The sequence below is a fragment of the Pseudopipra pipra genome, chromosome 18, assembly GCF_036250125.1.
Source record: "Pseudopipra pipra isolate bDixPip1 chromosome 18, bDixPip1.hap1, whole genome shotgun sequence".
In the NCBI taxonomy this organism is placed as follows: Eukaryota; Metazoa; Chordata; class Aves; order Passeriformes; family Pipridae; genus Pseudopipra; species Pseudopipra pipra.
In genome coordinates this window covers 7752330-7764487 of record NC_087566.1, presented here as the reverse complement: position 1 = coordinate 7764487, position 12158 = coordinate 7752330, and the positions used below count along the sequence as shown (strand labels likewise).

Sequence of the window (12158 nt, the reverse complement as noted above, 5' to 3'; positions counted from 1 at the left end):
CCGACATTCCCAACCCCAGCTTCCAGCCTGCTCGCTGTGCAGGGGCTGATCCCAGCTCTGGGGTCCCTCTCCTTACCTGGCAATCTCACACTTGTTGACATCGAGGCCCCTCTTTGGCATGAACCCCATCCCCCTCTGCGGCTCTTTGCTGCTGAAGGTGTTGAGGTAGTGAACGTACGGGGACTCATCCGTGATCTCAAAGTAGCGGATGCTGCTGTCGCCCTGCAGGGATGAGAGGAGACCCTGCAGAGCCTGGGGCAACCATCAGCCTCATCCACAGCCTTTCCTCCCGGGAATGCTGCCACACACAGCTTAAAGCTGGGTTTTTTTAAGCTAAAACTTTAAAGCAGCTCCCTGCTGTAACAGCTCCTCGAAGTCCTGCTCAAAACACTCTGGTAAAGAGACCTGAGCTGCTGCCTCCAGGCTGGGAGTGTCCTCTTCCACATCATCTCTTGTGGAAAAGCTGAACTTCCTGCCACAGTCAGGCAGAAAGGCTATAAACTGGTTTATCCTTAATTCCAGACACTAGGATCTCTGAAACAGCAGGAGAAATAGCAGATGTAAACCAAATATTCCCCATTAGCTGTTAGAGAGATGGGATTCCTGAACGTACTTGTACTTTCTTTAGTTCATTGCGTCTTTGGCTCCTGTTTGTAGGAAGTCCATCACAAGTGGGAACTTTAGAGCACAAATTGGTTTTAGAAAGGAGCACCTGATTCCAGTTTTCTATTATTTAACCCCCAAAAATTACAAGGAGTGTTGCCATGTGCTCCATCATCCTCAGGCACAAGGAGGGGAACATCTAAAATGTAACTTCCTCCCACACCAACATAAAATCATCTGGGTCAACACCAACAAGAGAAGTTTTGGTAACAGTGTGGGACTTGTTGTATTAAAGGCAGCTTCACCTAAGTCAATCCATGTCAAAGAAACATCCAGTACCTTCCCAGGCCCTGCACAGTGAGGGTCAAACCCATTCCAGAGCAGCCTGGTCCCTCTGCAGAGCTGATTTTTTGGTTTTACCTCCCCCAGCTGAGACACCTGGGGAACATTCAGAGACAACATTCCCTCCACAGAGATTCCCAAGCCTCTCCTTACCTTCCCACACAGGTAAATGATGTTGGTGTCCGGGTCATAGAATGGCAGCAGGACCCCATTGCTGGTGTCCATCTCGTGAAGGGCAATTGGCTCCTCCATGTTTTTCTGGAAATAAAGAATGCCAGGGATGTTAATGAAGGCTGGAAAAGCTCCTATTACCACAGGATCTAAATTATTAACAGCCCTGTAGCCAGTGAGCTCCCAGCAGTGTCTGCACCACCCAGAAGGATCCGTGTGTTACAACAAGTGCTGGGAATGTTCCCAAGCTGATTCATTCCCCCAAGGGCGTTTCAATCACAAAATTCAATAAAAACAGAAACCAAGAAAATCCACCAAGTCAAGGGAAATATGTGACATAGCCATGATAGTGCCTTGTGTCAGTGTGATGGGATGGGTGATGGATGAGGGGACAGAGGCTCCTTCCCTGGAGATATTCAAAAGCCACCTGGACACAATCCAGGTGGTCCCTTCCAACCTGAGCCCCTCTGGGACTGTTGTTGTCCTGCTCTGCACATACAACGTACAGAGTGAAGTGACCTTCCCACAGCCCCTCTGCTCCCTGTGCGTCTTCCCAGGCTCTTCCAACCTGCAGCTCCCTGATCATCGCTGCTCTTGGAGAGACCCAAGAGAACTCAGTTCCTTCACTGAGTGACCTTCCAGCCCAAATCATGGAATACCTTCTGGCATGGGAGCAGGCAGTATATGGAAGAGGGAATAACCTCAAGTATATAACCTAGGAATTTCAGAAGATGCACTGGCACAGGTTGCCCAGAGAAGCTGTGGCTGCCCCATCCCTGGAAGTGTCCAAGGCCAGGTTGGACAGGGCTTGGGGCAGCCTGGGATAGTGGAAGGTGTCCCTGCCCAGGGGTTTGGAACAGGATGAGCTTTAAGGTCTCTTCCCACCCAAACCACGACTCCACGACTCCAGGGCTGAGTTAGTGACTCAACAGAGGTGACCAGGGCAGGAAGGGGACAGGGACATACCGGGTTCCACAGGGCCAGCTGCCGCTCGCTCATGCGGCTGAAGCCAGTGGTGAAGATGTTTCCATCAGCCAGGAAAATGGCTCTCATGGGCCGGGCTCCCTCGTGGGTTTTCTCTTTCTCCTGGAAGAGAGGAGCAGGTCAGTCTCTAGCAATGGACAGGAAAACCCATGGCGTGGTGGATCCTCTCCCAGCTTCATGGAACTGCCACAGGACACACAGCTGGTCCTCCCAGGATGTGATCCAAGGAGCAACATCCAACTATTCTTCCCTGATGCTTGAGGGAAGAAACCAATTGCTAAGCCATAGAAGTGGACATTCCTGGCTCTTCCCAGCTTTGCCCATCAGCCTCTTGCAAAGAGGTTTTCCTTCAACCTTGCAAGCTACAACACACACAGGCAGCTAAACCTCTGCTTCCCAGGCACAACTCTGGAACTGTAATTATACAAAAGGATTAGAGGTGGAATTACACTCCTGCAGGTTTTAAAACTGAGCCTTAAAATCCTAGTTCAAACACTAATCCCAATAAACCCAGACAAATCCTTCAACTCCTGCTATTTCTTCTGTAATTTTTGCCTCACTTTGAAAAACACAACTGAACATGGTGTGAAAATACTGAGCAAGAAGGTTCTTTCTCCCAGTTTTCTTGCTAATTCTCTGCTGGAGTGAAATCCAACTGTTTCTTTAATTATTACGTGAACTTACAGCAACAATTTCTTGTTTCCTGGGGTCAATAACTCGGACTTTCTTGTCTTTGGAAGCTGTACAGATGAGGCTGCCATTGCGGTTCCAGCTCACGTTGTAAATCATATCCACGTGCATGTCATCCAAGTTGATGAGGGCTTCTCCTGTCCCCACATTCCAGATGATGATGGCATTGTCACAGCCTAAAATGGAAAATAACAGCTACAGTCAGAGCACCGGTGAAAAAAGTCACAGCAGGAAACAAGCCAGACATGGGGAACAAGGGATAAACCTGCTGCAGCTCCAAAGGTTTCTGGGGAAACCAAACACCAAACTGGGAGCTGAGAAGGGATTTTTGTCAACAGGAAAGACTCAGCTTATCCAGCAGTCCAGCTGAAAGGACTGGCTGCTTTCCTTGGGATCCAACCTACAGGTCAGGCTATGGAAGCCTCAGACTACGCTGATGGATAATGAATTATCCAATTTATTTCCATAATGATGTGACAGACTTTCAGTGGTGAAAAGAATCTCATTCCATGGACTGTACCAGCCAAGGAGACAATTTGGAAAATGCTGACAATGAAAGCTTGTGGGAGGAACAGCAAGACTCTGGGATACCTTGCAGGGATCAAGGGAAAGAGAAACACTCAGCCCATTTACAAGAGTGTACGAAAACAGGGATATGAGAAATTCAGAGGTAAATAGTTGCAAATAGCTGCAAATCAAATAAAGTCTGGAACAGCTTTAATACTCTATTTCATTCTTCCAGACAATTCCCTGGTGCTTGTCCCTGTAAAGTGAAGATAAAATAGGCTGAGATAAGGAGGGGGCTGCCAGCCACGTGTCCCAGTGTTCCCAGGCACTGCTGGGAGTCTTGTGATTCACAGGGATCTAAGCAGCTGGGAGAGCAAAAAAGGGAAAGGAGTCAACACCTCTGCTCCAAAATTCCTGGAGGGAGATGCCTGTGGCCCCTCCCAAGGCCGTACCTGCGCTGAGCAGCACATTCCGGGCCGTCGGATGCCAGGCCACAATTCCAACTCTCTTGGAATGGCCTTCCAACACCACCACTGGCTCTGTCAGGGACAGGGTGAGCCCGTTCTCAGGAATCTGCCACACCTGGGAAGGGAAAGGAAAGCTGGTTAACCCAGGCCATCCCCTCTGAAGAGCGTGTGGCTCGTCTGCTTCCTGCATCCCACAGCCGGCGGCCGAGCTGTCACTTCTCCGTATAAACAGGAAGAGGGAATTGTTCCCAATAAACCCTTGGCTGATCCACGTGTAACATCCTTCCTCACTCATGTGCCAGCACCAAACCACCAGCTCCTGATGCTGCAACTCCCTGTTATCACCATGTCCAGAGACTTGTTCAGCTCCGATCCTGCTGAGGAGGAGTCGGAAAAACCTGCCTTGGAGCTCCAATTCCGTGTGAATGAGCTGCTGTTTTTCCAAACTGTACTTGTCCCTTGGAGGGATGATACTGCAGCTCTACCACTGCCTACTTTTTAATCCTCTAGAAATACCAGCAATTAGTTTTCCTGTTAGATCCAGGCTCCTTCCAGATCCCATTTAATCAGGGAAGCACGGGCTGGTCCCGGCAGAGGTCGGAGCAGCCCAAACCAGCATTGCAGTGGCTGCCTGTTGACTTCTGCCCTGGTTACACAACCCTTCTGCTGCAAACACCCTCAGGGAAGGGCGGAGGAACAGCCCCCCAAGGATGCCAGAGCACTGGAATTCCAGCTGTGGAGCCCAAAGGAGGCGGCACCAAAGGTTTATTCATAGAGGGAGGCGGGTTCTGTATCTGGCAGGGATGGGACAACAAACCCATCACTCCAGGCGGGATCAGCCCGACCAAAACTATTCCTGCAATTCAGCCCTGGACAATCATCTTGGAATTGAAGTTGACATCTATGTGATGCATTAACAAATGCAATGGAATCAGACGCCCCTCAGCGAGCAGTTGGAGCTGCTGGAGGCAGGTGGCAGCATTGGAGCACGTTTGCTCTGCTTCCCATTGTTTGCTTTTCCTGGAGTTGGAGAACAGGGCTCGCCAGACGCTGCCCACGGTGCCCAACAAGCTGTGGGAGCCTGGAGATGCGAGGGAGTGGATTTAGGAAGCGAGGCAGACACACATGCATGAGGGTGACATGGATTTTTGTGCTAATCCCAGTTTTTCCCCTTCTCCCAGGGATGGCTGTGCTGCAATAAAACCTAGCGAGATGCAGATCCTCAGTGGGTCCCAGCTCACCTCTCAATAACCCAAAAATTATTTAGCTTTTCATGGACACAGCACTTGTCGCTGTCCCAGCACCCTCAGTCCCAGAAGGAATGACCACGATGGGAACACTACCTCAGGAGAGGATTCCAATAGGAACACCACCTCAGGAGAGGATTCCTCTGCAGCCCCAAGGCTGCCAGAGCTCAAGGGTCATTTGGATAACGCTCCCAGGCACATGGTGGGATTGTTGGGGTGTCCTGTGCAGGGCCAGGAGTTGGACTCGATCCCTGTGGGTCCACTCCAGCTCAGGATATTCCATGATTGTATGGAAATCCCTCTCTCCCTTCCTGCCTGATGGAAGAGTGCTGGCGACACACTGACAGAACTGAGGCTTTTCCCAATGTGATTTTAAACTGGGGATACAAACAGGAGCTGCTCAGCCTGGAAAAGCAGGATGTCATCCTGCTCCCTTCCCATTCCCTCCAGCTCTGCCACTGACTGTGATCATCCAGCCCCTCCGAGGTTCTCCTGAAACATGGCACGCCTGCGAAGCACAACAAATCCCTGCACCTGCCCCGACACCTAAAACTGGGTTACAAATGTGTCAGGTTTATGGAAACAGCTTTTTTCCTGCCAGTCAGGGAGTAACAATGTGACAGCAGCAACAGTTGGGAACATGTTTGTGCTGGGAACTCAATGTCAGTCTAAGGCATTTAACTCTGTAACCGTGTGAGGTCTCTGATGAGCCCTCGGGGTTTGGTGGGTTTTCTGTTTCTCATCATCTGTCCTCCTGCATCTGTAGGGTTAGTTTGGATGCTGGGAAGAAATTCGTCTCTGTGAGGGTGGTGAGGCCCTGGCATGGGCTGCCCAGAGAAGCTGTGGCTGCCCCATCCCTGGAAGTGTCCAAGGTCAGGTTGGATGGGGCTTGGAGCAACGTGGGATAGTGGAAGGTGTCCCTGCCCATGGCAGGGGGTGGCACTGGATGATCTTTAAGGTCCCTTCCAACCCAACCCATTCCATTATTCTCTGAACAGTCACTTCTTCCCATGAGAGAAAAAGTAGGATAAAGGGACCTGCCCCACTCCCTCACCCTCCCTCTCTCTGTGGACAAAGCCTTGAAAAGGGAATTTATCTACCAAAAAGACCCAGGAACAGCAGAAGCTTATGGGCCAAGTGTGACCTGCAGACCAGCCAGGCAGGGGCAGAGCAGCTCCAGCCAACATTCCTCCCTGTGAGGGGCAACAGCAGGAAAGGGACAAGATTCCTGGCATCTCTGATTCTGTTCTGCACCATCCCAGTCAGGAAGGGTCCAGGGATCCCTCTGAGCAAGTGCATCTTAACAGCAAAGGAATAAAAAAACCCCAAAACCAAGTTTAAACATCAGCCAGGGAGTGCAGGGGGTGGGAGAGGGAAGGGAGACAAAATATCCATGAAAAGGGTTTTTTTAAAAGCCTCTGGGGAAGATTTTTTTTTCCATCAGGGAAAGCCCCAATAGTTTGGAGCATCTGCAGGGCAGTGTAATCCTGGGCAGATTACAGAATATTGACCCAATAATCCTGCCTAGTATTCCAAGAAATAATAAAGAAATGAGTGTGAAAGGTCAGGGGATGGTCCCAAGTGACCTGGCCCCACATTCCAGGGTGCGATTCCAGCCTCAGATTGGGATCTAATTCAATTCACGGGGAAACTAAGGAAATTTGGATACAGGACCCAGCCTGGTGAGAGTGAGGGCTCAGGATAAATCCCAGGAAAATGCTGCAGGATTAACTGGGCATCAGTAAGTGTTTGTCGACTCTCCGGTCTGGGAGTTTTGGGTGTTTTTTTGGGGTTTTGGGTTTTTTTGAAGTCAGCAGGGCCGGTTTGTTTGTGCTGGAGGAAGTGAAGCCGTGGCATGGCAGAGGTTTGGGTTTGGGTCTCACAGGAAGGGCAGGAGGGGAAGGTTTTGCACAAACAGCACGTGAGCAAGAAAACAAAGCAAACTTTTTTCACCCCCTTTAAAGAGAAGCAAAAACTGTCTCTTCTGGCTCTGCACAACCTGCAGAGAACATTCAGTCCATGTCTAGAAAGAACACCAATTCAAAGAACATCAATTCCTATATCATAAATATTAATTCCTATCACCTTAAGTGAGGAAACAAATGAGTCTGAGCCCTGGATTTATCCCTGTCCTTGCAGGAAGAGGTACTTTGAGCATCATTTCTGCAGCTCTCAGACCTTCTCCTGGTTGACCCTGTCCTAGTCCCAGAGGTGCCCACAGGTTGGTGGCCCAGGTCACTGCAAGGGCTCTGCTTCGATTCTTAAAGCAATTTGCTCAATCCCATGAGCTCTGCTCTGCCCATTACACCCAAACTCATTAATATCCACCCTCTGATGAAGCAGATTTCCCATATCTGAGGAAGGGCCTCGACACCATCTACAAGCCTTTCTCCAATAAAACATTTTCCAGCTGAACTCAAAGCCTGCAGTACATTCCAGCCATTCAGCAGCACACCAAGCAGGAATACTGAAGTAATTCCTTATTTGCTGGCACAAGGAAACAACTCTTCCAAGGGATGTTCTTTACACACCAGTGCAGTTCCCAACTGCCCCAAACAATCTGGGATCCATCATTTCTCATTTTAAACCTCCTTAACACACACACATCTTCCTGCATATCCTTGATCCTGTGAGCACAGCAAGGACTCACCTATTTCACCTTCCACTCCAGACAGGTCACACCAAGAGGTACCAAACACTACCACGAATGGGCAAATCCACAGCCAGCTCCACCCTGGTGCCTTTCTACATATGTGCTGCCTCCAGGGATGCAGGGAAAGCTCATCCCCACTTTGGGACGTGCAGAGAACCCCCCATGAACCCACACAGCTCGTTCAGTTGGAGGCACAGATTCCCACAGATGGTTTGTGGCCACATTAGGAGCACTTAGACAAGCACTTGGACAACTTGTAACTGAACACTGTTGGTTTTTCTCCATAATTCAGTCCCCCTGGAGCCTCCCAACATAGTTCTCATTGCATTTGGATTAGAGGCTTATTTTGCCTCCAAGAAGGCAGCTCTGGACCTGCTGATGCTCATGTTTCAGAGACCCTTCCAATGCAGCCCTTCTGCACCCTGGTTCCTAGAGGAACATTCCTGTATCCTTCAAAAGTTAGTTCCAGCCCAGTAGTGAATATTACAAACACAGAAGCTTGTTGTTTTGTGTAATATTAAATATAGCCCATTTTGTTAACATGCTTCAGCTTCCAAGACTGAGAGATCACAGGCAAGAGCTGTCCCAGGAAAAGCCTCTTGGGATGAATCCCCTCCCAAACATTTTAACGATGAACAGAAGCAAAGGAATTTATCTGACATGATCTATAATAAGATTTCAATATAACATTCAGCCTACAGCATTTCTAAATATGGCCAAAGATCCCTGGAGTTATTTGGCATTATTTCATCTTCCAAGGATTTTCTTTCACTGGTTCTGCTGTGTTTGCATACGCGGGATTCCACATCCGTCACGGAGCGAGCCCAGCTCCTGGGCACTGGGCTCTGCCTGAGGTGAAACAGGTCTCAGGACCAAGCCTGGCAGATGCAGAACTTGGATTATTTTCATTTGTTCATTAAAAAAAGCCCTTCTGACACCTGCTCACAGCCTGCAGATAAAGGAAGAACTTCACGCATCCCCCTTAAATCAAGGGTTGAAGCAACTCTGAAAGCTGGTGGGCTCCTTCCCTTCCAATCCCTCCCTCTTCCCAACACACACCGCTGCATCCATGGGGATATGTAACGTAAGGAACCACCTGTCTTCTCCAAAGCTCTACAAATCAGAACATCTCACCACAGACCAGCACTCTTCCTTCTCATTCCTGTTTTCAAACATCAGACAAATCCGGGGGAGAAGGAAAAATGGGAGAAATTCTTCCCTGTGAGGGTGGGCAGGCCCTGGCAAAGGTAGCCCATAGAGGTAGTGAAAGTGATGGAAGTGTCCAAGGCCAGGTTGGATGGGGCTTGGAGCAGCCTGGTCTAGTGGAAAGTGTCCCTGCCCATGGCAGGGGGAGGAACTGGACGGTCTTTAAATTCCCTTCCAACCCAACCCATTCCATGATGACTCTGCCCTGCCCTAACTCTGGAACAGGAGGTGTTTTCAGGAACAAAAGTGCCCTTTGGAGCAGGATTTTTAGCAAGGAGTAAAGCCCACCCCACAAGGCCTAGGGAACACTCACCATGACAGTACAATCCTCGGAGCCGCTGGCGATCACCTGGTCATTGTGGGGACACCAGTCGATGTCCAGCACTGGTCCCGTGTGGCCACACACTGTGGGGTAGGACTTGTCAATCCTGCCTGTCTGAAGGGAGAAAACAAGAGAGAGAGCTGTGATATTGAAACAGAGCAAGGAAGTGGCTTCCCAATGCTACATTTGCTCCTCCAGTATCCAAAATTTCACGACATTTGAATCAACTCATGGGTCAGCAGAGGAAACAAACTGGTAACTCTGGGAACTCCCCAAGGTGCAAGAAAAGGGTTCAGAGGTTTGCCACAGGAGTGTGTGCTCCCATGGCATGCAGGGATGCTTTCCCACCCAAATTTCAGCACTTGCTGTGATGCCATGCCATCCCTTTGTCCGTTCCCAAATTTTGGGGAAGAACAAAGCTCTGTTTTCATCCGTGTTTCCCAACAGTGGCCAGTGGTGGCTGAAGATAAACAAGCTCAAATTTGAATTGAAGGTGTTGCTGCTCATTGAATTACCAAGTCTCCCTGCTTTTTTCATTATAGAAGGATTTTGCTCATATGGGAAGTTTTTTAGGACACAGTTGTGCAGAGCAAAATACTGTTTTCAGGAATAAATATTGCTGACATGGACTGGAACAGCCACAGCCACACCTGATCCATCCATGGCCAGAGGACCAAGGCTGCCAGCTGCCAAGCTCATCCCAGGGACAAACCTCCCAAGAAAATGAGCTAATGAGACATTTAAACCTGAACTGAGACAAATCAGTGGTGCCAAGACAGATGATGCAGAGACACCAACTTTGCCACCAGGTCTATGTTTTGCTGAGGAGCCCCTGAAGCACCTGATCCCCCCCAGCTGCTGATGCCGCCAGCAGGGAAGCAAGGGAAGGACAATCCCTCTAATCACGGTTCTCTCTCTTGGTCAAGCCTTGCACAGATGGAAAGCAATATTTAAAATACTGCAGACACACAGCAGTAGCAGCAGGGTGAGCAGGACACTCCTCCACCTCCAGGGCCAGACCCCTGGTCCTGCTCCAAGGGGTTTTGTTTCCAGGGAATGGCCCTGTCATGATGAGTGATGGGAGAAGAGAGACAGGAGGGAGAGGTCTGGGATGGGGTCATCTTCTTTTGTGTTTAAACATGCAGAAGAAATGGCTGGAATTTCATTTTTGCCATTGGATGATAACATTCCCCAACCTTGGAGATGACATTCCTTAATATGTGCCTCCTACCGAGCACCATGTGGGAGGCTGGGCCTATTCAAGCCTGATTTAAAGCAGAATAATGCTGGATACTGGTTTTTGAGGACAACTGACCTGAAGGCTCCACTATCAGCAAAACAAGACCTTGATCCAAAAAATCCCACTATTTCCTAAATGGCCAAATTTAGGTTTCAAAAAAAAAAAAAAAAGTCTCAGTGATTCAACTGCATTTGAAATTCTTAAAAGGCAGAAAGAGTTGTGGATGAAAAGCCATAAAGCTGCCATTCAAGAATTAAAGCCTGTGTAATCCCTCTTGGATGTCATAATGTGAAATAGGATTTAAAAAATTAATACACCCAACTGCCACGTTCAGTTCATCCATTTTAAGGGACCTAATTAAAAAGAGAACCATGCAGAGCACATGGACATGGATGTATCACAGGAGGCACAGGACAGGCCACAAAACACAGGCCTAACCCAAAAGGGCCCACAAATAATCCCAGAATCACTTAGGCTGGAAAAGACTAGGAAAAGACAAAAAAATCCAGGATTATTAATGCAAAATGTCAGTGACTGCCTGTCCTGGCTCCTGGCAGGAAGCAGTGGAATCCTCCAAGAGGAGCCCCTGGTAATTATTTCCAGGTTGCATGAGCCCTTGTTGTTTTAGTTTTGAGTTTTTACAGTCATTTATTACTGTGGGGAGGGGAAAAAAATCAATTTGAACAAATTAAAGCACAGACTTCACTTTTCTGTTTGATCAGAATGAACCTGCACAGCCTGAGAGGAGCAGCCAAGAGCCTGTGACAGCCAGTGGAGAGCAGGGACCAGGCACTGTCCCTGTGCCACCACCTGCACCAGAGCTCGGACCTTAAACCAAGGATCTGGTACTTCCATAAAGAGCAGTGCTTGTGGAATCATGGAATGGGTTGGCTTGGAAGGGATCTTAAAGATCATCCAGTTCCACCCCCTGCCATGGGCAGGGACACCTTCCACTATCTCAGGTTGCTCTAAGCCCCATCCAACCTGGCCTTGGACACTTCCAGGGATGGGGCAGCCACAGCTTCTCTGGGCACCCTGTGCCAGGGCCTCACCACCCTCACAGCCAAGAATTCCTTCCCAGTATCCAATCTAAATCTACCCTCTTCCAGCTTAAAGCCATTCCCCCTTGTCCTGTCATTCCATCTCTTGTCCAAAGTCCCTCTCCAGCTCTCTTGGAGCTCCTTTAGGCACTGGAATGGGCTCTAAGGTCTCCCAGGAGCCTTCTCTTCTCCAGGTGAACACCCCCAGCTCTCCCAGCCTGGCTCCAGAGCAGAGGAGCTCCAGCCCTTGGAATATCTCTGTGGCCTCCTCTGGACTCACTCCAGCAGCTCCACATCCTTCCTGTGCTGGGGACCCCAGAGTTGGAGCAGCACTGCAGAGGGTTCTCACCTGAGTGGGCCAGAGAGGCACAATCCCCCTTGCATCACCTGCCAACACCCCCCTCCCCTGCCTGCATGAACACCCAAATCCCATTTCCAACAGGGAAGAGACAGTCAGGATGGGGAAAGGAGATGTTATTTAGCAGCAGCGTGGGAGAGACAAGAACTTCCAGAAATCCCAAGTGTATTTATTCACCCAAAATTACCAAACCAAAACTACCAAACTAGAGGACAAACAAAAGAAGGAGATGTCCCACAGCTCCCTGGGGTCTGGCAGAGGAAAACAATGCTGAGGAGATGAACAGCCCAGGGGCATCTACACTTGGGCACGAGAGGAGCAACTCTGC

The 12158-nt window shown here is 49.4% G+C and overlaps 1 protein-coding gene across 1 annotated transcript in view; it reads right to left on the bottom strand.

Annotated features, from left to right (window-relative positions):
• Positions 1-12158, bottom strand: part of CORO1C (coronin 1C) — a 43023-nt gene that overhangs the window by 4725 nt on the left and 26140 nt on the right. Inside the window, exons 3-8 of the mRNA XM_064674929.1 lie at positions 9184-9306; positions 3750-3879; positions 2785-2966; positions 2083-2202; positions 1099-1203; positions 77-222 (exon numbers count right to left, since the gene is read on the bottom strand). Of these exons, the coding sequence (XP_064530999.1) occupies positions 77-222; positions 1099-1203; positions 2083-2202; positions 2785-2966; positions 3750-3879; positions 9184-9306 (806 nt within the window). The remainder of the gene's footprint in view (positions 1-76; positions 223-1098; positions 1204-2082; positions 2203-2784; positions 2967-3749; positions 3880-9183; positions 9307-12158) is intronic.